General features: G+C 36.6%; 2 protein-coding genes across 7 annotated transcripts; both read right to left on the bottom strand.

Moving 5' to 3' along the window:
• Nucleotides 1-2,312: 2,312 nt before the first annotated feature.
• LOC139876522 (putative disease resistance RPP13-like protein 1) lies at nucleotides 2,313-25,655 on the bottom strand. 6 transcript variants are annotated; one of them, XR_011768154.1, is made up of 5 exons: nucleotides 25,115-25,655; nucleotides 4,816-4,924; nucleotides 3,242-3,694; nucleotides 2,888-3,038; nucleotides 2,313-2,613 (listed from the first exon to the last, which is right to left on the bottom strand). XR_011768154.1 is itself a non-coding variant. In XM_071863855.1 (4 exons), exons 1-4 carry the CDS (start codon nucleotides 25,419-25,421, stop codon nucleotides 2,997-2,999), a joined length of 531 nt encoding a protein of 176 aa, XP_071719956.1. In that variant the 5' UTR covers nucleotides 25,422-25,655; the 3' UTR covers nucleotides 2,313-2,996. The 6 variants fall into 6 exon arrangements, 3 of the variants coding, with proteins under 3 accessions (XP_071719956.1, XP_071719958.1, XP_071719959.1); XR_011768155.1 differs by having other exon boundaries at nucleotides 2,313-2,620; nucleotides 3,622-3,694; XR_011768153.1 differs by having other exon boundaries at nucleotides 2,313-3,038.
• Nucleotides 12,264-23,856, bottom strand: LOC139877189 (putative disease resistance protein RGA3). Its single transcript, XM_071864600.1, has 4 exons — nucleotides 23,799-23,856; nucleotides 23,159-23,699; nucleotides 22,874-23,116; nucleotides 12,264-13,184 (listed from the first exon to the last, which is right to left on the bottom strand). Exons 1-4 carry the CDS (start codon nucleotides 23,854-23,856, stop codon nucleotides 12,287-12,289), a joined length of 1,740 nt encoding a protein of 579 aa, XP_071720701.1. The 3' UTR covers nucleotides 12,264-12,286.
• Nucleotides 25,656-27,001: the final 1,346 nt, after the last annotated feature.

Here is a 27,001-nt window from a genome sequence, read left to right as displayed (position 1 = left end):
CAAAGTCAAACTTAGTCAACATCAGAATTACTCCCCGAGTTGCTGAGTACTATCTAAAAAGTCCCGACCGAGTACTCCCCAAGTAGCGATTTTTGCATCCTTAGATAGCTCCATATTACATTGATAGAAACACCTAGTAATATTATATTTATTTAATATTTTATTATAATAAAGTTGAGTATTTCCATAAAAAGGGTTGAACAAATGTTTTCAATAGGGCCACAAAAAAGAATATATCTAACAAAAAGAATATACCTTTCTATCACGTGTTAGTACTGACCGAGTACTCCTTGAGTAGCAATTTTGCAACCTTGGCTTCTGATTCATCATCTGAAGTATGCATCTAAATCTACAAAAGATGGATTCTTGAAATAGAATCTAATACGCAAACTCACCTCTAGACGACTTGGCGGCAAAAAGACAGATGGCACATGGTTGTATAATTAAACTTCACCGAAATTTATATTTGAGTTGCAAACAACATTTGAAATGAACATTATTAAAAGCGAGTTTCAATGGCTTAGAAAACTAGAACACTATATTTGCATAGACAAGATTAGATGCTATTAAACTTTTCCAGAACCCAAAATGACCCGCAACAACTTTATTTACTCATTTTGACCCATTACTCAAACCGCCTATTATGCCACCTCAAGATAAGTGTTGGCACAAACATTAAAAATGCAACTAAGAGGTAGTGTTTTCGTCGAAGAATTCGCTCAATCTTACTGTTGTTTGAGATATATATCATAGAACCGCAAACTGCGATACACATATAACTGTAAACCAATATACACACAAAGAAAGCGTTTTGTGTTGTTCAGATAAAATTAACTTTAACGCCATTAATAAGAGAAAACTATGTACTACCATCAGATATGCATATCAACCAGATCGCTCCAGTGTTGAAGATTACTCAGAATTACTTGGTCAAACCGAACTAGGTCAAACTCAGGATTACTCGGAAAATCGGTCAAACTCGGGATTACTCAGAAAAACAGTCAAAAATGGTCAAAACTTGGTCAAAGTCAAACTTAGTCAGCATCCGAGTACTCCCTAAAAAGTCCAGATTAAAGATTCCTCAAGTAGAGATTTTTGCAACCTTAGATAGCAGCTCCATATATTACATTGATATATAAACAGCTAGTAATATTTTATTATAATAAAGTTGAGCAGAGTACCATAAAAAGTGATGAACAGAAAAATCTTGGACAAACTGCATCCCACAATGATAAGCAACATTAATTAATTAATGACAGCAGAGCAGGTATGTTAATAAAATTCAACGTTAGTAAACGTCCGACTAGTTCCCGACTCAACCGACTAGTCGTTTGAAAGTCCCGACTGACTCATATTCCTGTCGCAACTTTTCCAACCTTGACCCGATTAGGACGTCGTGTAGGAAAAGTAAAGATCACGTACAAGCTTTAGTTCTAGCAACATCCTGAACTCGTCTTACTCGATTTTTTGCAACTCAGGGAGTACTCGGTCAAAACTCGAGATTACTTGAAAAATCGGTCAAAACTCGGTCAAACTACGAAAAATCAGTCAAAACTCTGTCAAAATCGGTCAAGATCCGAGTACTCCCCGAGTTGCCGAGTAGTACTAACTGAGTACTCCCCAAGTAGCAATTGTGCAACCTTGTTTCTGATTCATGTGAAGTATGAATCTAAACTTACCAAAGAAGGAATCTTGACAATTTGGCAGCAAGACATATAGCACATGATTTAATGTACTCAATAGCATTAAATCCTCCTACACTGCAGATTGAAGAAAACTAGATTATATTTGTATTATTATACCTTAGGTAGTCATATTTAGCATATTAATTAATTAAAAGATCTACTATAAGGAAAAAAAGTCATTAACTAGGGATGTTGTATTGCAGTTCCATCAAAGAACCATAATTTAACTATTGATTATATCCATACTAATTCCATTAGAATTTTACTCTCATGTTTGATTACAAAATTTCATTCGTTTTTGTGTCCAATATAATAAAATGGGTGATGCAACAATGACAGCAACCTCAAGTTCAAAAATGATGGATGAGATCAACCATCGATAACACCAATCATGATGTTGATGTAGTAGTTGAGGTGGATTAAGATGTTAGGACTAGAATTAGAATGCAATTTGTGCATTTAATCCCTCTAATGTACATGGTGTCTATCATCTATAAATAGACACCATCTCACACTATTTAGAGGTTGACCATTCACTAAGCCTTGAATCACTTCTCACCAATTCTTCACATCATTACAAACACACACTTAGCATTCTCTCTCAACTCACCCTGTAAACAACTCCCTCTCACATGTAACCATTGAATCATGAATGAATTTTGACCATGTGTTAGTGTATATCTCTGTGTTTATCTTCATCATTATACCTGTGATCTTATACATACTGTCATATACATATAGATTCATATACAGATACATACGTGCATTCATATACATACAGTTACACGTACAAAACATGATCATAAGCATGAATTCGATCTAGATTAGCTATTACACGTGGTATCAAAACGTAAGAAGCTCATCTTCATCGATCCAGAACTGAATTCGCGCTTTAAATTTGTAGAAATCGACATTTTGCTCTGTTTTTCTGTTTACTGATAAGAAATCGAGTTTGAGAATTAGTGTATGTAAATGAATTCTGTGTTTACAGCTTGTTTCTATCTCATCTAGTGATCACTCATTTTTAATTTCAGGTTCTAATTCGTACATTTGATTCCTTGATCTGCAAACTTTCTGTTCGAAACTTTTTTTCACAAAATTTCATCAAAGTTGCAATGAAATCACTTGTTTGGATCTGCCACTGATTGATAATTGTTAAACATGATTCTAGCAATCTATAGTGATTAATTTTGTGTGTTTACCTGTGTTTTTTCTTGCTAATTTGAGTTTTTCCGGCCACCGACCACCGTGAACCACCATAACAACCTCGCCTGAAACCTAACAAACTCAAGAACACCATCGGCCTAAGGTCTAGTGTCCATCATCCGAGAGTCCCTTCCATCGACCGAGGGTCTGCAATACCAATTCTTCAATAAGTAACGTTATGCTGCCTGATTTGTGTTAGAATCAACCTAACTACGATTGACAGAAACCATTGCTTCAGTTAGTTGAAGTTTTTGTATCAGTTTGAATCGATTGTTTGATTAGGGTACATGTGGTTTGATTTTAGGGAAGAAAAAGAACAAAATTGAAGTAGAAGAAAACAAGTGGCGTACCGAATGAAGCATGTGTAGGAAAAGTAAAGATCACGTACAAGCTTTAGTTCTAGCAACATCCTGAACAATGTTGTAGAATTCGGAATTATTCGGAGGGTACTCGTCCTACTCGGTTTTTTGCAACTCGGGGAGTACTCGGCCAAAGCTCAAGATTACTTGAAATATCGGTCAAAACTCGGTCAAACCACGAAAAATCAGTCAAAACTAGGTCAAAGTCAAACAAGGTCAAGATCCGAGTACTCCCCGAGTTGCAGAGTAGTACTGACTAAGTACTCCCCCCAAGTAGAAATTTTGCAGCCTAGGCTTCTGATTCATCTGAAATATGAATCTAAACATACCAAAGAAGGAATCTTGACAAAGAATCTAATACGCAAACTCACCTCTAGACGATTTGGCAGCAAAAGACAGATAGCACATGATTTAATGTACTCGATAGCATTAAATCCTCCTACACTGCAGATTGAAGAAAACTAGATTATATTTGTATTATTATACCTTAGGTAGTCATATTTAGCATATTAATTAATTAAAAGATCTACTATAAGGAAAAAAAAAAAAAAAGTCATTAACTAGGGATGTTGTATTGCAGTTCCATCAAAGAAACGTAATTTAACTATTGATTATATCCATACTAATTCCATTACAATTTTACTCTCATGTTTGATTACAAAATTTCATCCGTTTTTGTGTCCAATATAATAAAATGGGTGATGCAACAATGACAGCAACCTCAAGTTCAAAAATGATGGATGAGATCAACCATCGATAACACCAATCATGATGTTGATGTAGTAGTTGAGGTGGATTAAGATGTTAGGACTAGAATTAGAATGCAATTTGTGCATTTAATCCCTCTAATGTACATGATGTCTATCATCTATAAATAGACACCATCTCACACCATTTAGAGGTTGACCATTCACTAAGCCTTGAATCACTTCTCACCAATTCCTCACACACTTAGCATTCTCTCTCAACTCACCTTGTAAATAACTCCCTCTCACATGTAACCACTGAATCATGAATGAATTTTGACCATGTGTTAGTGTATATCTCTGTGTTTATCTTCATCATTAAACCTGTCATCTTATACATACTGTCATATACATATAGATTCATATACAGATACATATGTGCATTCATATACATACAGTTACACATACAAAACATGATCATAAGCATGAATTCGATCTAGATTAGCTATTACACGTGGTAGCAGAGCGTAAGAAGCTCATCTTCATCGATCCTGAACTGAATTCATGCTTTAAATTTGTAGAAATCGACATTTTGATCTGTTTTTCTGTTTACCAATAAGAAATCGAGTTTGAGAATTAGTGTATGTAAATGAATTCTGTGTTTACAGCTTGTTTCTATCTCATCTAGTGATCACTTGTTTTTAATTTCAGGTTCTAATTCGTACATTTGATTCGTTGATCTGCAAATTTTCTGTTCGAAATTTTTTTTCACAAAATCTCATCAAAGTTGCAATTAAATCACTTGTTTGGATCTGTGACTGATTGATAATTGTTAAACATGATTCTAGCAATCTATAGTGATTAATTTTGTGTGTTTACCTGTGTTTTTTCTTGCTAATTTGAGTTTTTCCGGCCACCGACCACCGTGAACCACCATAACAACCTTGCCTGAAACCTAACAAACTCCAGAACACCATCGGCCTAAGGCCTGCAATACCAATTCTTCAATAAGTAACGTTATGCTGCCTGATTTGTGTTAGAATCAACCTAACTACGATTGACAGAAACCATTGCTTCAGTAATTTGAAGTTTTTGTATCAGTTTGAATCGATTGTTTGATTAGGGTTCATGTGGTTTGATTTTAGGGAAGAAAAAGAGCAAAATTGAAGTAGAAGAAGATAGTTTTAATGGGTATTGAACCTCGAGCAAATCAAAAAAGTGGGATTATACGTTTTTGGTTCAGGACGTTTGAGGAAGAAGAAGAAGAAGAAAAGTGTGATTAGTTTTTGGGAAGTGAACTGGTTCGTACTTGTTCTATTTGGGAAAGAAGCTAAACAAGAAGCAAACGATAAAATATTTTAATTTGTATACTTACTTCATGATTACATAATCTACTCAAGTGGTTAAAGTGAGTTTCTGTTTAGCATAACTGATCAAGAGTTCTAATCCAGTCAATTTAAATTCGAGTTCCAATCCAGTCAATTTAAATTCGAAAGCCCAATTGTCTATTTAGGTCCATTGAATATTAAATAGCAGCCTATAGCATGACCAGATCAGAAGCCTATTAGAGTTACACCAGGACCAATCGAAATTTTGACCCAACCAAGTTAGTAACTGATTGTTAGGTATCTCAGTTAAGTTTTCAACGAAAAGGACTAACAGTGTTAAAAAAGTTAACGAATATTGTTGAGTTTTTTAACAATTTTTTTAATAAACATATTTATTTACATATTAACTAATAGACAAAAGTTACGAATAGTAATCAGGGGCATTTTCGACTTTTCACCTTTTTTTTTAATTTTAACTAAATTTCATATTACCAACAAAGCCCCCCACACTTTTTTGAAAAATTCAAATCGACCCCCCAAACACGGGGGTAAAGTGTCAAATAACCATTTTCATAAAAAATCTTAAATAAACTCCACCCAAATATTCAACGGGTCATATCTTCTCGCTCGCAACGAGTTAAATTTTTCCGACACCATCGTTAAACTCGAAATAATTTTAGGAACACAATGTCACCAGCTATACGCAAAACGGACGCTTTTTAAAAAACGCTAAATATTTGGGGTACTTTTCATACACGTTGATTTTGCGTTAAATTTTTAAAAGTCGACAATTCCATAGCGAAACGCGGAGATGCACATATATTATTAATTTAAAATAACATTTAAATCTCTCACGGGTTATACCTTTTAGTTCGACTCGAGTTGCGCTTCAACGACATCATCGTTAGCCACAAAATAATTTTACTAAACGCAATAAAATACATTGAAAACCGAACCTCCGGCGCGAAGCGAGGGTTCGATAACTAGTTTTTCCACAATTGTAAGATTTTATCATTTTTCACGGAAAAACTTGATATACTTATCAAATTGACCCTGAAAGTCAATAAGTGACCGACATTCGATAAGATATTTGAATTTTTGCAATTTCGCAAAGGTTTCGGGTGTATTCAGTTTTTCTCAAAGAAAATTCAGTTTTCACCACGATGGCTTTTCAACAAGTACCTGCTAAACCGACTTTGAAAAAAGAAAATGAACATCAACAACGCATATATAAATGTTTCTTTACTACAAGAGAACACATCCTATACTGCGATGAACCTCCATGTCAAGTGAAGATGTATGAGACTTACCACCTTCAACTAATAAGTGCACGGTCTATCGAATTGGACTTGAAAGAGAAAATTTTTAAACTTGAAGTTGAACTGGGATCTTATAAAGCATCTTCCAACATTGACAAGTTGAATGCTCAACTCCAGGAATTAAATTCACATCTTTCGAGTAGCAAATCCGAGAACGAGCAACTACAAATAAAATTAACTACTCTAGAAACAGACTTACAGTCTCAAGCAAGGAGTTATAAAGAACTACAACTTAAAAAAAAAAAAAACTGAGATTGTTGCTTCATAATCAAATCTTCAACCGGAATTAAACGAACCAGAGCTGAAAATGCAAATTTAAACTAGAGACTGAGTTGAAAGAATTAAAGAGTGTGGATCCTCAAAATAGAAAGTTGTATGATCAAATCAAAACTCTTGAAGACAAAATGAAAGAACAACTTTCCAAACATAAAGCATACGTGGAACGACAATGCGATTCTTTTGAAGAAGAGCGCATTCGACTTCAGAATATGTATATTCATCTCAACACCAAATATAAGGTACCCACTAAAACAAACCAGTCTTTGAATGCGGAAATTTTCAAACTTCAAGCTAAAACTGAATGTTTTGCTAACCCACCATCAGAAAACATTCTTGCTTTAAAATGGAAAATCGTAACTCTTGAATCCGATCTTGTAAAACAAGCAAAAAGTTTTGGAAAAAAATAAACTTGACTTCATTTCTCAAACTAAAACTCGAATAACTATGCTTGAGGATGAAATAGTGTCAAAACATAATCTTTTGACAAAGAAACGCTTAGTTTTAAGAAAACCATTCAAGATCTTATTGGTAAATGTTTGCAACTTCATTCATCCGAAGAATGTTTGAAGGCAACAATTTCTAAACTAGAGGGTCAGTTGCAAACTAACTCTAAGGATCAAAATGTACACCATTTCAAACCCAAATTGGTGTCTGTTGGTATAAATGTATCCATTCTCGAGACCAAATCATCAAAGACTTCTGTAGAAACCCAGACCTTGACTTTAACCCCAACATTTAATACTATTCCGATAACTTTAGAAGACATAGATGAATTTTATGATGCTTTGGAATATATTGAATCATCTAGTCTTCCTGAAAAATGGTTAGTATCGGTTGGGACTCAGACTTTAACTTCGGATTCTCCTCAAACGGTTGAGTAGAAAGTTATTACCTCAATGTACTCGAAGCCGATTTCGAGCAAATTACCTAAGACTAAACAAACCCCACACCAGATAAAACATAAAACGGGATGATACCAAGTCCACAGATAGATAAATCGAGGCAATCAACCCAAAAACCTAACAATCCGAAGGCTTCTACTCAATCTCCATCAAAGTTTTCCACTTTAGACAAAACCCAATCCCCAGGCCAGCGAGTTTATTCTAGTTTTCAAACCAAAACAACCGTCCATTTTAGAAACGACATAAGGGAACAACTGGGAAATCACAAGATATCGTGATCAATATGGTTGGTTTGCTTACAAATCAAAGAAACCTTCCATTAAGCCTTGTGATAAAATTGACCATGTTTCTAAACATAAAACTCATACGTTTTCTAAGCATGTGTCAAACACTAAACGGGAAACCAACACAGTTTCTTCAAAACCAATTAAGTACTCATTCAGTGTTACTGGCTTTTAAGGAAAGACGTGTAAATCTGAGAAACCAAAAAGATTTTAAATTCCCATTACGTCCGTCAAACTTATTTTTTAATAATACATCTTGTATTAAACCCAAATGGAACGCAATGTCAATCAACTGCGTAGATCGTACCTACAAATGGTACTTCAAAGACAAAATCAAAACAAATTGATTTTCGAAATGGTTTCTACATATTTCAGTGTAGAAACCATACCTTTAAGCTTTTGTCCGGAATTTCATACTTAGCTTCCTTCTTTTCGACTGCCTGGAGCACTTCCTCGGATTTTAGGTTCCGCTCCTTTTCTCATAACACACACACACACACATACACATACACATACATATAGATATATATACATATACATATACATATAGATATATATACATATACACATATATATATATATATATATATATATATATATATATATATATATATATATATACATATATATATATACTAGGTTTTGAACCCGTGCCTTGCACGGCTACTCAAAAACCATTAGAAATGATTTAAACTATTTGAAATTAGTTATATATAAAGATTATAAATTACTAAGGAAACATTATAGTTTATGAAGTTCATCTTATATTATAAGGAAAGTGATCATCACATACCACTTTTTAATTCATGTACACTTTTGTCTAATAATAAAGTCACAATTATAACTTTAGATTAATGTAGGGAGTTAAATTTAATTATTATTCTAAGTGTAATTAAGAGTATAATAGATAATTAGGTGTACATGGATCAAAAAGTAGTGGTGTAAGATCACCTCCCCATATTATAAGGACAATAGCATATGAAACAACCCAATATTTAGTTAATACATATCACATACACATTGGGGTTCCAATTTGTCAAACCCGGAAAAAGAGAACAGTAGCGCTTAAACAATTGTACACATCAAAAGACACAAAAAGCGCTTCAAAATTAAGTTAAGACTCTCAAAGACAACAATCGATTATAATGAACCCGAGGTCATGCCCAAAAAGTATCGAGCTTTTCCAAAATTTTAACACAAGCAATAACAATCAAGTAAGTTGCTTGTACCTCTTATACACAATACATTAATTTTATAACTACGGAGTACCCATCTTGAGTCTAAATGTGGCAGAAAACGCTATTACTCGTAAAGGACCATGACAAGCAACATTCGTTAACCAATCTGCTTGTAGAATTTATGCAAGAAACAACAATGCTAATGCATTACTACTTAATTCAATTGTAACCAAAACACAACTGTTACCAAAAAGTCAATTTTATCAACTTTCAACCAAAGTTATTACAAAGTGAATACCTATACCAAATTACAAGAAAATATCAACAGCAACTTTCATCTATGTTATGAAGGTCTAACAGTAGATCCCTACAGATATAGTATCATCTAACAATTGGCCTTACATGATTTCATCTGTAACCCCAAATAATCATATACTAAACCTTTCAAGAATAAAGGTAAACACTATCATAATAGGATAGAAGCGCAAAATCATCAGTAGATGACCAATTAATCGACTATATTTCACCGATTCATTGATGCTCGTAAATCTCAATTAAGGGTTGAGCCTTGTTTAACTACCAACCAAATCTAAGAAAGATTTAGAAACCGACTCACATCATGGACATCAAAGTCCTAACCTTTTTCCCCGTTCTGCCTTTTTAGCAATTTCTCCATAACTACTTTTTCAACAATATCAATTGAGTTTAGCAATTTATTTTAGAGTGTCTCAAACTCCGATTCTGCACCATTTTGGTTAGGGAATTCTGTACATGCTCTTATATCGATTTCAAATATCCAAATCACCATTAATGGTTAAAATTATAAACGAAAACTAATCAATGATAAAGATGAAATCGACTTACCTGATTCAACTCCGATGAGAGGTTTCGTTTGACCCATCCAAAAAAATTATTGATCTGAAGTTCCGTCGATTTGATTATTTAATCGTTAAAAGAATCAAAATTGAAAGAAAATTGGGATTGGAATCCAAGGTGAACAAATGGGATCTGGGATTTTTTTTTTCTTTGAATGAGAGAGAAAGGAAAAAGGTACTGTAATACTAATTCCTTTTTTTTCTCCATATTTTAATCGATTTTTTTTTATTAATGTTACGGCTTTTTATTATCATTTAACTTGTTAATTGAAAATTATAACCACTAAGAATTTGACATGTGTAAAATACACTTGTCATTACATGCTGTTAATTCGGGTTTGTTGACAACTAAGCTAATATAATCTCTCTTATATATATATATATATATATATATATATATATATGTATGTATATATCTATGTATATATGTATGTATATATATCTATGACATATGTATATATATATCTGTATGTATATGTATATCTGTATGTATATATATATATATCTATGTATATATCTATGTATATATCTATGTATATATATATATATATATATATCTATGTGTGTATATATATATATATATATACATGGTCAAAAGTTCAAACGAGAACAACAAAAAAGGTGAGAACTGCGAGAACTTTTGATTTATAAATATTTTTACATGTAACTAGATTGAATCACCCATAAATGTTGATGGAGAGTAAAAATGAACTTAAAATAGTTTAAAAAACTTATATTTTACCTATATAACTAAACATATAGTTTCTCGTTCACATGTGCATATTTGTTTCTGAATATATAAACAGTTTCATATAATTAACAATCTAACATGTAATTTGTAGTAATGAACATATGTTTGTTAATGATATGAATATTAATTAACATTTGCATGTAATTTGCTGCATTTAAATGCATAAAAACTATTTAATTAAAAGGTTCTCGCAGTTCTCGCCCTTTTTTTTGTTCTCGTTTGAACCTGCCCCTATATATATGTATATATATGTATATATATATATATATATATATATATATATATATATATATATATATATATATATATATATATATATATATATATATATATATATGAAAGCGTCCGTCTTTACTTTACCAGCTTCTCTAAGATATCAATCACTAAACTAAACAAAGTAGCAAAAATCATAAGAGAAGAAAAGTCACTCCTGAATCATCACCATGTAAGCTTAGTTCAACAAGTGAGGTTGGGTAATTCTGCAGCCCCCACTCTGATATTGGCTTCTTTAACCCTCTTCCTATTTTTAGTATCCTTAAATTAGGAGGCCACAACCCACTTGGAAATGTATCGTCCATGCTTGGACACTTCCTTATACACATCTCTTTCAAAGAGTTAAGACTTTGCAAATACTCATGAGGAAATGACTTTAGATTCTTACAAAACAAGATTTCAAGAACTTCCAGAGAGGATGGAAGATTATCAGAAATCGACTTTAGATTATCACAACTATCGATTCTAAGAACTTTGAGAGAGGATGGAAGTGACAAGATCAATGAAGTCATTGATTTACAATTCCAGATCTTTAATTTCTCAACAGTATTAGGACAATTGTAACTCTCCAATGACCTACAACTAGAAAGATACACTTCTCTAAGCACAGATTTGGTGTTACTACTTCCAACATTAACCTTTTTCAACTCATAACAATTTTCAATCTTTAATATTTCAACTGCCCCAAGATGTTTTAAAACATCCACATCAAGTTCTGTAAGATTTTCAATATTACGAATAACCAAATTCTGAATTGCTGAAGACACAACAACCATGGTTCTTAAGACTACTTCAGAACATTTCTTTAATACCAAAACCTCAAGTGACGGTATTAATCCAATTGACAACTCAACCAGTTTCGGGCAATTTTCTAGATGAATTTCACGAAGATGAAGAAACGATCCAGTAGTTTTGTCACCATCACAATTTGACCATTTCGCCAAGAATTCCATATCAGAAACTTCCAAAGTGGTCTAATAATGGAAATGCAATACCATTAAAATGTGTACAATTTTTGCACCCTTTTATTCTAAGCTGTGTTAACATATCAAATGAGGGATCTGCAAACCAACTAGGAAATTCCGTTCCCCCATAGTTCGAAATCTTCAGTTTTTGCAACTTACTGTGAGGTCTCAGTCTTTCAATCACTTCATATTCTGTTTACAAATTCCGAGAATTGTCAAATTCATCACCCCATTCCATTTCCAAACTAACAAGACCCTTCTTTCCTTCTAAGTTGGCATCTATTGCTTGTTGCAAATCTGTCACTTCTTGCAAGCCTTTAATGGAAAGATGACCTTCAAGGTTCACGAGGCCTTCAAGGTCAGATATCTTGAAACCGTTAGCTTGTTTGATAAAAACCAATGTTAGAGTTTGTAGACTCGTTAACCCACCTATCCCTAAGGGTGTCTTCTCTAACTTTGGAGTATTACTCATGTCAAGATGTCGCAACTTTATTAACTTAGCAAAACTGACTGGCAACCTAGACAACCTATGGCAATCACAAACCAACAGGGTTTGTAGATTATAAAGCTCACCCACTTGTTCCGGTACATCTTCTATTTTTGTTTCCGAAAAATTAAGGTAACGCAAATGCTTGAGACCGCCAATGGATTCTGGTACTTTTTCTATTGAACAACTATTAAAGCTTAGCACCCTTAGGAGCTGTAGTCGGGGAAGCAATTTGACAAGAACATGGTCTGATGTATGAGAGTATGACCCAACTGGTAAGAACGTTCGCAAGCGTCTTGATCTATGTAATTCCTTAAAGGTTATAAATTCTTCATCTGGATCTAAGAATGAAAAATGACGGATTTTATCAAAAGCTTCATTCCTACCATTTGCATTCTTCTTATAATCCAACATAAAGAAGAACTCTCCTGCAACACTTATGGCCAAGTCATTCATTAAGTCATGCATTATGTATTTTGATTTTTTAATAGATGAATGTTGAAAAAACGACTTTGACAGTAGATCTTCAAAATATTGGTGACCTAGACTCTCCATTGTGTTACTGCTGCCTTTTGATTGGGACAAAAAACCTTCTGCCATCCATAATGTAGCGACCCGACCAAATCATCATTGACGGCGCCGTCTACTTAGGTCCCGTTACGTGGTCATAAGTCTTTAAAACAACGTTTGACCAAAAGATATGTCGCATTTATTTCAAATGTAAAGGTTGTTCAAGTTTACAAGAATAGTTCCACCACAAGTTACGATACGAAGTTTTAAGTACAAATGAAACTTATGCGACACAATTTAAAATTATTCAAAAGACGCTCCATCTATGCATGTATACTCGACATCCAATGCAAGTATCAAAATAATGAGCGGAAGCATGTATCATGTATCGTTCAAGGACCTGAGAAAAACATAGAAATCTGTCAACGAAAACGTTGGTGAAATCATAGGTTTAAGTAAGTAAGTACAAGTGAACCACAAGATTTGCATCAATGAAATAATAGTAATACATTCCAAAAGTTTGTTTCACGAGCACCCAATTATCAAAGCTTAACATTCCTTCCATTGTATACCCCATCACTTAGTGCTAGAACAAACACTGATTCTCGAAAATATATTTCATCCGTAGACGGTAGCGAACCGTCAAAGATGAGGGTTGTCAACCCATATGGCCATATAACATAAGTTCTCGCTTACACCCGGCAAGTGTAACTAATGATAATCGAATTGAGGATTTTTGTTCTAAACTCGTATGTAGAATGTTTGTTTTCCCGTTCTTGTGTTCACTTAGTTCAAAAGAATCGTTTATGTTTTCTCATCCCAATATAAGTTCAAAAAGAGTAAAAGTGGGACTATGATCTCACCTTGAATGCACGAGTAGTAAAGTACTTCAACAAGTAAATGTGTGCAAGAACAATGCTAGTCTTGACCTAAACAAATAGGTTGTATCAATAACGGTAAACACGATAGGTCAAAGATGTTCAATTAGTCCTATGGCTCGTTAAGACTCGATCCTAATAGCATGTGAATCAAATTGTCATGTTTCATGCAAGGTACAAGTATAAAAACATGTTAGAACGATTGCACAATTATTTGGTTAAGTTTGATTAAAAGTCAACTTGGTCGGGTCAAAGTCAACAGAAAAGTCAACGGGGTCGGGTTGGATATCCGACAATTTTTCTAAGTTATATAATCATATATGAGCATGTTGGCCAAGTTTCATGTTAATCGGAGGTCCGTAGCATAGCAAACATTTTCATGTCAAATGACCAAAGCAAACAGCCAGTTTTAGCCAAATGGGACGGCGTCCCAAATGGCTAGACGGCGTCCCGGTTTTAAGGTTGGGACGGCGTCCCGAGAAGCTAGACGGCGTCCCGGTTCAAAAGGTGGGACGGCGTCCCAAGTATCTGGACGGCGTCCTGATCTTTTCCCAGGCCCTGTTTGCTGTATTCCTCAAATGGACGAACCAAAACACAAACAATCACATTTTATGATCCGCAAACAATTAGAACATGTATTTTATATCATCGGAAAGCTCTTTCGACAAGGAACGCAACTAAGCACTTTTCATCAAGCAAAAACATCATATACTATAACCGAAATCCCGTCAAGTGATCAATAGAGGTTTATTTTCAAGTTTCAAGTTTATCAATTGAAATTTAAGTTTCGGGAATCCAATTTATACATATGATATGCCGTTTTGAAGGTAATGAAACATGTAACACAACTAAACACTTATCAATAACATTAACAAGCATTCAACGCATCAAAAGTTCGTTTTAAGAGTTGTCAACCCTAACCAAAAGTTCACAAAATCAATAATCGCGTTTATGAAGTTTCTTAAATCAATCTATACATCAAAATGAGGCTAATGATACTAGGAACACAATTAGAACATGAACTTTTAACATCTAACAACATATGATCATCCAAAATTCAAGAACAACACACCAAAATTCAAGTTCATGCTAGTTACACTAAAACAACGAGATCGAGCATACAAATTATATACACGACATCACAATGAGCCATAGACACTAACTAACACCATTTCAAGTCAAAAACACGAATTTAGAGAAATCTAGAGTTTTAGAAATGTTACCCAAACGAGATGAAGTTGGTACCAAAATGAAGAGGATGAAGAGAGGATCACGAATATGTAATTTATTTTGTTGTAAGCCTCCTAGATCGAATTTAGATGATGATTGAATGAATTTGGAAATTGGGTGTGTGTTCTTGCTAGAGAGAAAGAGAGAGATGGAGATGAAAGTGAATGGGTGAAAGGGGTTTGACCCTTTGACCTAGTCAAGGGTTTGATCCCTTGTCAAGTTTAGTCCCTCAACTTTCGTTCGGGTGCGGGAATTACCTAAACGAGATAATTTAAAACGCTTATCAACGGGAGATGTTATAAACATATAACGGACTTTATATTAGTATAACGGAAAAGTAAATGGAAAAAGGCGGGATGTTACATTACCTACTCCTTAAAAGAAATTTCGTCCCGAAATTTAAGTAGGCGTAGTAGTCGTTGTTTCTTCCTCGAGATCTTGCGTTTCCGAATTCACGAATAGATGAGGATACTTCCTTTGCATTTGGTCTTGTCTTTCCCAAGTAAACTCGGGTCCTCTTTTGGCATTCCAACGAACCTTGACAATCGGGATTCGGCTTTGTTTCAATGTCTTGACGGAGGTGTCCACAATTTCAACCGGTTCCTCCACAAAATGAAGTTTGTCATCAATAGTAAGTCCTTCGAGAGGGATGACGATATCGGGTTCGGCAAGACACTTTTTCAAGTTAGATACATGGAAGGTAGGATGAACGGAGTTCAATTGAGGCGGAAGATCTAAACGATAAGCAACGGTTCCAATACGCTCCAAGATTTCGAAAGGACCAATATACCGCGGATTTAGCTTCCCGCGTTTCCCAAAACGGACTACACCCTTCCAAGGTGCGACTTTTAACATTACTCGGTCACCGACTTGAAATTCAAGATCGTTGCGTCGTTTGTCGGTATAGCTCTTTTGACGACTTCGGGCCGTCCTAAGCCTATCTCGGATTTGAACGATTTTCTCGGTGGTTTCGTGAATGAGTTCGGGTCCGGTGATTTGCACGTCGCCTACCTCGGCCCAACAAAGAGGTGAACGACATTTGCGGCCATATAGCGCTTCAAAAGGTGCGGCTTTAATACTCGCGTGATAACTATTGTTGTAAGAGAACTCGGCGAGAGGTAAGTGCTTGTCCCAAGCTTTTCCGAAATCAACCACGCAAGCTCGTAACATGTCCTCTAAGGTTTGAATTGTGCGTTCGCTTTGTCCATCGGTTTGAGGATGATATGCGGTGCTCATGTCTAAACGCGTTCCCAACGCTTCTTGCAATGTACGCCAAAATCTAGAAACGAAACGGCCATCTCGGTCGGAGATAATCGATAAAGGTACACCGTGTCGGGCTACGATCTCCTTAATGTAAAGTTGTGCAAGTTTCTCCATTTTGTCCGTTTCTTTCATGGCAAGGAAGTGTGCGGATTTGGTGAGACGGTCAACAATAACCCAAATGGTATCATAACCGCCCGTCGTTTTTGGTAGTTTGGTGATAAAATCCATCGTTATCCTTTCCCACTTCCATTGCGGGATCTCGGGTTGTCGAAGTAGTCCGGACGGTCTTTGGTGTTCGGCTTTGACCTTGGAACATGTCAAACACTTGGAAACATAAGTAGCTACGTCCCTTTTGATGTTCGGCCACCAATATAGTTGTTTAAGGTCGTGGTACATCTTATTGGCACCGGGGTGAATCGAGTATCGTGACTTATGGGCTTCATCTAAAATAAGGCTTCGTAGATCCCCATAACTAGGCACCCAAATTCTTCCGGCGAAATATCGGAGTCCGGTTTCTTTAACTTCGAATCGAGAGGTGAGGACGTTCAAGTGTTCGAGAGAGATGTTTTCATCCTTGAGAGCCTCATCTTGGGCTACCCGAATTTGGCTATTAAGGTTTGTGTGGATGGTGATGTTTAAGGCTCGGACACGAAGAGGCACCGCTCTTTCTTTTCGACTTAAGGCATCGGCTACTACATTTGCCTTCCCGGGATGGTAACGAAGCTCGCAATCGTAATCGTTTAAGGTTTCAATCCACCTTCGTTGTCTCATGTTTAGTTGCTTTTGATCGAAAATGTGTTGAAGGCTTTTGTGATCGGTGAAGATAGTACTCTTGGTTCCATAAAGATAGTGTCTCCACATTTTAAGTGCAAAGACGACGGCTCCGAGTTCGAGATCATGTGTCGTATAGTTTCGTTCATGAATTTTGAGTTGTCGAGAAGCATAAGCAATGACTTTCGTTCGTTGCATCAATACACACCCAAAACCATGTTTTGAGGCATCGCAATATACAACAAAGTCATCATTGCCTTCGGGAAGTGACAAGATAGGAGCGGTGGTTAGCTTCGTTTTCAAGATTTGGAATGCGGATTCATGTTCGGTCGCCCAAATGAATTTCTTTCCCTTGTGAGTCAATGCGGTTAGAGGACGTGCAACCAAAGAGAAATTTTCGATGAATCTACGATAGTACCCGGCGAGACCCAAAAATTGACGAATGTGAGTAGGAGTAGTAGGAGTCTCCCATTTGCTAATGGCTTCGATTTTCGTTGGATCGACTTTAATACCTTGGTCACTTACAACATGACCAAGAAATTGAACTTCCTTTAACCAAAATTCACACTTGGAGAATTTGGCATAGAGTTGTTCTTGTCTTAAAAGTTCAAGCACAAGTCGGAGGTGTTCCTCGTGTTCTTCTTCGCTTTTTGAATAGACTAAAATATCATCGATGAACACGATAACGAATTTGTCAAGATACGGTTTGCACACGCGGTTCATAAGATCCATGAACACCGCCGGTGCGTTAGTGAGACCAAATGGCATTACAAGAAATTCATAACTACCATAACGAGTTCGGAAAGCGGTTTTGGAGACATCTTCCCCCTTAACCCTTAATTGATGATAACCCGAGCGGAGATCGATTTTCGAATATACACAAGACCCTTGTAGTTGATCAAAGAGATCATCGATGCGAGGAAGGGGATATCGGTTCTTAACCGTCAATTTATTTAGTTCACGATAATCAATGCACATTCGTAGGGATCCGTCTTTCTTCTTGACGAATAAAATTGGAGCGCCCCAAGGTGAATGGCTAGGTTGGATAAAACCACGGTCAAGTAGTTCTTGGATTTGACTTTGCAATTCTTGCATTTCGGATGGAGCGAGTCTATATGGTGCACGTGCTACGGGTGCGGCTCCCGGAATAAGATCGATTTGGAATTCAACCGGTCGATGAGGCGGAAGACCCGGCAATTCGTCGGGAAATACATCGGAATAGTCACTAACAATTGGCACATCATCGATGTGCTTCTCATCGGACTCGACTTTCTTAACGTGAGCAAGGATCGCAAAACAACCCTTACGGAGTAGTTTTCTAACTTTAATACACGAAACGAGGTTGAGTCCGGTGCAACTCTTATCGCCATAGACGATCAAAGGTTCACTATTCTCGATAGGAATTCGGATTGCGTTAAGATCACAAAGAATGTGAGATTTCGTTTTGACTAACCAATTCATACCGATTATTACATCAAAGCTTCCTAGTTCCATGGGTATCAAATCAATTTCAAATTCCTTACCCAAGATGTTTATCGTACACCCCCGGTAATATGTGTCGGCACTTAATAGTTTCCCGTTAGCCACTTCAATGGTATAAGTGGTATCTAATGGAAGAGGTGGAGTGCTAAAAGAATGAGTCAAAGTCTTGGATACAAAGCATTTATCGGCACCTGAATCGAATAAGCAAGAGACATAAGAATTGTTGAGAAGAAACGTACCCGTGACTAGTTCAGTGTCATCCCGGGCTTCCTCGGTGTTGATGTTAAAAGCTCGGCCGCGCGTATTGGGGTTATCTTTCTTCTTTGGGCATGCATTTCTATAATGACCCGTTTGGCCACATTCGTAACAAGTGCCCGTCTTTGGTGCATTGGGCCACTTTCGAGCGACGGGAGTGGCACTTTTACAATCGTTGGCCTTATGACCAACTCCTTGGCACCGGTGGCAAATTATCTTACTACATTCTCCAAAGTGATGTTTGTTGCATTTGTTGCAAAGAGGTAGGTTCCCGGCATAACCCTTCTTGCCGTCGGAGGTGTAAGGCTTCTTAGCAAAGTTGTTGTTGCTTGATTGGGAGGGTTCCCACTTTCTTTTGTTGCCGCCCGATTTATCCTCGGCCTTAGGTGCCGGAACTACGATTTCGTCAACCGTTTCAATTAGTTGGCGAGCCATGTTCATAGCGGCTTGATGAGTAGTGGGTTTGGATGACATCACCCCTTGTTTGATGCTTTTTGGAAGACCGAGCATGTAGAGCTCAATCCTTTGAGATTCGGGGTTAACAAGATTAGGACACATCAAGGATAGTTCGGCGAAACGTTGGTTATAAGCTTTAAGATCGTTTCCGACCGCTTTCAAAGCTCTTAGTTCTTCCTCAAGCTTTCGGGTTTCTTCGCGCGGAAAATATTCAACAATCATCTTTTCCTTTAGATCGGCCCAAGAGAGGGCATGAGCTTCATCGGTACCCACCGATTGTACATAAGTATTCCACCATGTAAGAGCGACACCGGCGAAGGTGTGAGTGGAGTATTTGACCTTGTCTTGGTCCCGACAACCGCTTATGCTAAAGACGGCTTCCGTTTGTTCAAACCATCGGGTGAGCACGACCGGTCCCCCGGTTCCATCAAAAGTGTGAGGTTTGCACCCCATGAAAGCTTTATAGGAGCATCCCTCGTTTGAGTTTCCGGCTCCATTGTTGTTGTTGTTGTTGTTGTGGTTGTTATTATTATTGTTGTTGGATGAGTGACCGGCCATGGCCGCATCTACGGCGGTAGCTATCATCCGTTCGAGAGCTTGTTCGGGAGTTTCATTGCGGCGTACACGACGAGGAGCCATTGTTCCTTCAAGACACAAGAATATCATTGATTAGTATTCTCAATAATACTAACCGTGATATAGAATAAAGATAAAGAGAAGTTTTTCCTCGACTCGCCTTAAATTCTTTATGTCATAATGTCGGAACGTTCATATGAGTCACCGTAATATAATCCCGGAAATTATATTACCCTGATTCATATGTGCATTCGACATCATTTCATATAGTCAAGGTGGCGCGTCAATCAAATTAAACAACGTGAGATTAAGATGAACTAAGAGTAGATATGAGTAGAAGCGTTCGAGTATAAATGCACAAGTAGTCAAGTAATTCCTACTTCAAGTCTATATGCCGGTTGTAGTCTAGACTCACCAATGTACCCTTTGACTCGGGGTTGGCACTAATGAACTCTAAATCCCTACAACCAACGCTCTGATACCATCTGTAGCGACCCGACCAAATCATCATTGACGGCGCCGTCTACTTAGGTCCCGTTACGTGGTCATAAGTCTTTAAAACAACGTTTGACCAAAAGATATGTCGCATTTATTTCAAATGTAAAGGTTGTTCAAGTTTACAAGAATAGTTCCACCACAAGTTACGATACGAAGTTTTAAGTACAAATGAAACTTATGCGACACAATTTAAAATTATTCAAAAGACGCTCCATCTATGCATGTATACTCGACATCCAATGCAAGTATCAAAATAATGAGCGGAAGCATGTATCATGTATCGTTCAAGGACCTGAGAAAAACATAGAAATCTGTCAACGAAAACGTTGGTGAAATCATAGGTTTAAGTAAGTAAGTACAAGTGAACCACAAGATTTGCATCAATGAAATAATAGTAATACATTCCAAAAGTTTGTTTCACGAGCACCCAATTATCAAAGCTTAACATTCCTTCCATTGTATACCCCATCACTTAGTGCTAGAACAAACACTGATTCTCGAAAATATATTTCATCCGTAGACGGTAGCGAACCGTCAAAGATGAGGGTTGTCAACCCATATGGCCATATAACATAAGTTCTCGCTTACACCCGGCAAGTGTAACTAATGATAATCGAATTGAGGATTTTTGTTCTAAACTCGTATGTAGAATGTTTGTTTTCCCGTTCTTGTGTTCACTTAGTTCAAAAGAATCGTTTATGTTTTCTCATCCCAATATAAGTTCAAAAAGAGTAAAAGTGGGACTATGATCTCACCTTGAATGCACGAGTAGTAAAGTACTTCAACAAGTAAATGTGTGCAAGAACAATGCTAGTCTTGACCTAAACAAATAGGTTGTATCAATAACGGTAAACACGATAGGTCAAAGATGTTCAATTAGTCCTATGGCTCGTTAAGACTCGATCCTAATAGCATGTGAATCAAATTGTCATGTTTCATGCAAGGTACAAGTATAAAAACATGTTAGAACGATTGCACAATTATTTGGTTAAGTTTGATTAAAAGTCAACTTGGTCGGGTCAAAGTCAACAGAAAAGTCAACGGGGTCGGGTTGGATATCCGACAATTTTTCTAAGTTATATAATCATATATGAGCATGTTGGCCAAGTTTCATGTTAATCGGAGGTCCGTAGCATAGCAAACATTTTCATGTCAAATGACCAAAGCAAACAGCCAGTTTTAGCCAAATGGGACGGCGTCCCAAATGGCTAGACGGCGTCCCGGTTTTAAGGTTGGGACGGCGTCCCGAGAAGCTAGACGGCGTCCCGGTTCAAAAGGTGGGACGGCGTCCCAAGTATCTGGACGGCGTCCTGATCTTTTCCCAGGCCCTGTTTGCTGTATTCCTCAAATGGACGAACCAAAACACAAACAATCACATTTTATGATCCGCAAACAATTAGAACATGTATTTTATATCATCGGAAAGCTCTTTCGACAAGGAACGCAACTAAGCACTTTTCATCAAGCAAAAACATCATATACTATAACCGAAATCCCGTCAAGTGATCAATAGAGGTTTATTTTCAAGTTTCAAGTTTCAAGTTTATCAATTGAAATTTAAGTTTCGGGAATCCAATTTATACATATGATATGCCGTTTTGAAGGTAATGAAACATGTAACACAACTAAACACTTATCAATAACATTAACAAGCATTCAACGCATCAAAAGTTCGTTTTAAGAGTTGTCAACCCTAACCAAAAGTTCACAAAATCAATAATCGCGTTTATGAAGTTTCTTAAATCAATCTATACATCAAAATGAGGCTAATGATACTAGGAACACAATTAGAACATGAACTTTTAACATCTAACAACATATGATCATCCAAAATTCAAGAACAACACACCAAAATTCAAGTTCATGCTAGTTACACTAAAACAACGAGATCGAGCATACAAATTATATACACGACATCACAATGAGCCATAGACGCTAACTAACACCATTTCAAGTCAAAAACACGAATTTAGAGAAATCTAGAGTTTTAGAAATGTTACCCAAACGAGATGAAGTTGGTACCAAAATGAAGAGGATGAAGAGAGGATCACGAATATGTAATTTATTTTGTTGTAAGCCTCCTAGATCGAATTTAGATGATGATTGAATGAATTTGGAAATTGGGTGTGTGTTCTTGCTAGAGAGAAAGAGAGAGATGGAGATGAAAGTGAATGGGTGAAAGGGGTTTGACCCTTTGACCTAGTCAAGGGTTTGATCCCTTGTCAAGTTTAGTCCCTCAACTTTCGTTCGGGTGCGGGAATTACCTAAACGAGATAATTTAAAACGCTTATCAACGGGAGATGTTATAAACATATAACGGACTTTATATTAGTATAACGGAAAAGTAAATGGAAAAAGGCGGGATGTTACACATAATAGGACTAGTTTATTCTTGTTGAACAAGTAGTCCTTTGGAAACAATGAACAATATGCAAACAATTTTTTCAGATGTAGAGGAAGATCATAGTAGCTCAACTTGAGAGCCGGAAGAATATCACTTCCACCATCATTTGAACTCCATATCTCACTCTTTAACAACTTATCCCATTCATATTCATCAATACCTTTTCCTTTTAAGACCCTCCCAATTGCTATCAATGCCAAGGGCAAGCCCTTACATCTCTTAATGATCAATCAAGCAGCTGATATTAATGACTGATGCTTGTCAAAATTATGCTCATTTAGTGCAGATTTAGCCAGCAAGGACAAAGCATCCTCATCAGATAATAGCCCAAGATTGTGGCGTTCGACACCGTCCATCACTGATGCAACCGTTATCTCCCGTGTGGTAACTAAGATTTTACTTCCTGGCGCTCCTTTAAGTGGCTTTTCAACATCTTTCCATTTCTGGTGGTCTTCATTCCAAACATCGTCTAACACGAGTAGGAATCTTTTGTTTGAAAGTTTCTCTTTAAGGGCCTCCTGAAGTGAATTTAAACTAGCAGGTGCGTTTTCCTCTCCGGTGACATCTTGATAAATCGCCTTGCTAACAGTGAGCACATCAAACCCTTCAGAAACACAAACCCATACTCGTAGTTCAAAGTAATCCTTGACTTTTTGGTTGTTGTACAAAAGTCTGGCAAGAGTTGTTTTCCCAACCCCACCAAAGCCAACTATGGACACAACGCTCACATTTGGATTACGTGATTCATCCCCCAACAACTTCTCGAGCACTGCCGCTTCATCCTTTTTTCGGCCCAAAACTGGACACTCATGATCTTACAGTGATGTTTCCTCCGTTCGCTCAAAATTTCTGTTTGATTGTAGTGAAACAATCGTATTGATATTTACACCTAACATACTTCTATTCTTGTCAAGACCATTCAATTTGACGGTAATCTCATCTAGCATCAAACGCATCTTATTGTTACTTAATGGAAACCTGTAAAGATTATCATATTACTTATGCATATTTATAGATTACATGGCAAAACCCTAATTGGTAAAACCCTAACGGGCCGAGCCCACAATGCAATCGGGCTAATCATTCTAATACTCTAACACTCCCCCGCAGTACGAACGGCGAAATCGCGAAAGTTCGGACTGGTACAAAACATTAAATATTAAATTAAAGAAATAAAATAAACTATGTTTTTTTTTCTTCATTTGTTGCATCGAATAGCCTGAATTCGTTGATAGAGTTGCAGATTTCTTGACGGCTTCTCCTTTTCCGTAGCGTTTTTTTTTCTTTTACGCCGTGGCTTGCTGTGCCTAAGGATCAAGTACCGCTTTCATATGCTACTTTTGTTGACGATAACAGTATTCTTCAACGCTGCAAACAATAGTTTTGACAATATTTTTTTATTTTTTTATTTTTTTTTGTATTCCTCTTTTTTTTTTTGGGGTTTGGAACCTAGTCATGCTAGGCGGCTCAGCTCCACGCCGATTGTTTATTAGGATAAAAAAGCTGCATGCGAGGCTATGTAACGGAAGCCGATTAAAGACATTTTTTTTTTTTAGTCACGAGAAACCATGAAAAGTTGTTTTGAAATATATGAACGAAAGAAAAAAAAAAGGTTATAAAAAAAAAATTAACTACAGAATAAATTCAAAGGATGCAAATCCGTGATTTGTTCGAAGCATGTACTAAACAAATATTAAAATATTATATGAAGGAAAGAAACCAATAAATGTTAGAAAGGTGTGAGCGGCTGAAAGCAGGCTAGGGCCAATTACCGATTAGTTTTTGCGGCCGAAAAAACAGGAGAAAGAGAGTTTTTATGGAATCAAGGGAAAAAGAAAAAAACGATGGGATAGACAAGAAACAAGAAAAAAAAAAAGATGGTTGAGATTTATTCAAAGGAACAGATAGATGGTGTTAATGGATATTGGACGGCTAATTATACATGATGGTGGTGGTGACGATATTTTTAGGGTTCAACCAGGATCATATCCCTCTGATACCATGTTACTTAATGGAAACCTGTAAAGATTATCATATTACTTATGCATATTTATAGATTACATGGCAAAACCCTAATTGGTAAAACCCTAACGGGCCGAGCCCACAATGCAATCGGTCTAATCATTCTAATACTCTAACACTTATGACCATAAATCATCCTATGAGGTGTGAAATTAGTAAAAGAAGTTGGAATGATCTTTTTCAATTTCTTACCGGTGCTTGTACGGCCACGTGAATCATCATTCAACTTTCTTCGCATAATTTCGGTTGCCATATCATCGAGTACATCTTCTAAGTCATACGCCAAACTATGAAGATCTTGCAGCCACACTTTAACAGATTCCTCTGTTATAAGCCTCTCACTTGCATCAGCAAGCACAGCTTCAAAATATCTCCACTTTGTCTTCAAATTTTGCAGCTGAGATTCGATTCCTTCAGAATGAGTCAGCTTCATCAAATCAACAGACAGTAGCTTTTCAAACAGCGCAGTGACAGCTGAAGTAAGAACGATTTCGGCCATTGAAATTTAGAGATTGATCAAAAGAGTGTTTGGTTGGTTGGTTGTAAATTAGGGATCAGGTTGATTTCAAAAGATGAATTGAAAGAAAAGAGTAGACGACCAAGAAGAAGAGATGAGTGTGGAATTTTTATGTGGAGGATATTGAATGGATAATATGAATTGAAGGAAAAGAGTAGACGACCAAGAAGAAGAGATGAGTGTTGGCCTTACTGACCAAACACGTGCCTTTACAAATCTTATTTACTATACTATGTCCCTTCAAAAATATATCCCTAACTCATGTATAATTCATTTATCTTAATATTTTTAAGTTAAAAAGGAAAGTCCCATGGCAAAATAAACATATGACGAAACTTCAGTTCCTACTTTCCAATTCCACTATCCCAAACCTTCTATTTCTCTTGTACGATCATCGTCCTGATTACCCACATTAGCTACTATCAATCAATCAAGTTCCTAGTCTATTTCTCACTTACGATCCTCATTCGTTGTGGTCTACTTCGGGCTGTTCACTCGCTCTCCATCAATCGTAACGTTTACTGAAACGGTTCTCCCCATGTACTTTGTGTCATGGGATAGGGAGAGGTCATGGGTTCGATCCTTATGGATGACATGATTTTCTTAAAACCAATTGAACACCAATAATGGTGGTATATATTGACCCTATAGGGAGGTTTTACCGGATTCGTTCACGGACCCCTACCCGGAACCACTGCCCGAATGGATGTGTTCCCGGGTATCGTCGATCGGATTCGGGTTTCCGCCCGAACGTGTGTGTTACGTGCAAATGATGAGGATCGTTGAAAGAAATGATCTACTGATGCCAAAAAATCGACGTTCCAAAAAAAAAAAGATAAATCAACCTAAATCATTCTTATATATAATAACAAAACACTTTTGATGTAATCTTTGATTTAAAAATAATTCGTTGAAAAAACAATAGCCCTTAGATTAGGAAAAACTTGATTAATCTCAGCCCTTGAAAATCTGTTGACGTCATTAGGAAATCTTAGCTGCGGTTAACCTGGCTAATTACTTATAATACCCTTTGATATCCTAATGATACGTAAAACTGACCTACATGTTGGAAAACTGTCGCATCATGTTCTCTCCCACGTTGTTGCAGTTATCAAAAACTGCCCCGCTAAATAAGGGAAACAATTGTTTCAATTATAAGCTTCACTTTGAACCGGTAGAAAAGTACGTACAAGTATAAGGAGCCTGAAGGTGATACACTTGATCCCAAAGAACGCGATGATGAGGAAGACGAAGAAGACAGTATGGATTTTGTACAATTTGTTCTCTTATAAACTGCTCTTTTAAACCGGTCGAAAACTACGTACAAGTATAAAGAGCCTGAAGGTGGTACAGTTGATCCCGAAGAACACGATGATGAGGAAGACGGAAAAGACGGTATGGATTTCGTATAATTTGTATGTTTAATTTAATTAATAATTGTTACCTAATTGATTGATTACAAAATTTTATTACGGTTTATTCTTAGTTGGCTCTGATTTCCCCCAATTATTCAAAAGAATTCTAGCATTAGCAAAGTTCTATTTGTATACGTCAGTTTGCAT

This window comes from Rutidosis leptorrhynchoides, chromosome 11 (genome assembly GCF_046630445.1).
Source record: "Rutidosis leptorrhynchoides isolate AG116_Rl617_1_P2 chromosome 11, CSIRO_AGI_Rlap_v1, whole genome shotgun sequence".
Classification (NCBI taxonomy): Eukaryota; Viridiplantae; Streptophyta; class Magnoliopsida; order Asterales; family Asteraceae; genus Rutidosis; species Rutidosis leptorrhynchoides.
Note: the sequence above shows the minus strand (reverse complement) of the source record. Positions and strands in the feature narration are given on the sequence as shown.

Excerpts from the sequence above, each read along its gene's own strand:
- LOC139877189 (XM_071864600.1), bottom strand. The coding sequence starts at position 23,856 with ATGCGTTTGATGCTAGATGAGATTACCGTCAAATTGAATGGTCTTGAC. Across the intron at positions 23,117-23,158 it reads AATGAGCATAATTTTGACAA|ATGTAAGGGCTTGCCCTTGG; the intron begins GCATCAGTCATT and ends GATCATTAAGAG. Across the intron at positions 13,185-22,873 it reads AACAAGAATAAACTAGTCCT|ATTATGGATGGCAGAAGGTT; the intron begins ATTATGTGTAAC and ends TCGGGTCGCTAC.
- LOC139876522 (XM_071863855.1), bottom strand. The coding sequence starts at position 25,421 with ATGGCCGAAATCGTTCTTACTTCAGCTGTCACTGCGCTGTTTGAAAAG. Across the intron at positions 4,925-25,114 it reads ACGTGGCCGTACAAGCACCG|GCCTTAGGCCGATGGTGTTC; the intron begins GTAAGAAATTGA and ends TTGGTATTGCAG. Across the intron at positions 3,695-4,815 it reads ATTAGCAAGAAAAAACACAG|TGTAGGAGGATTTAATGCTA; the intron begins GTAAACACACAA and ends TTCAATCTGCAG.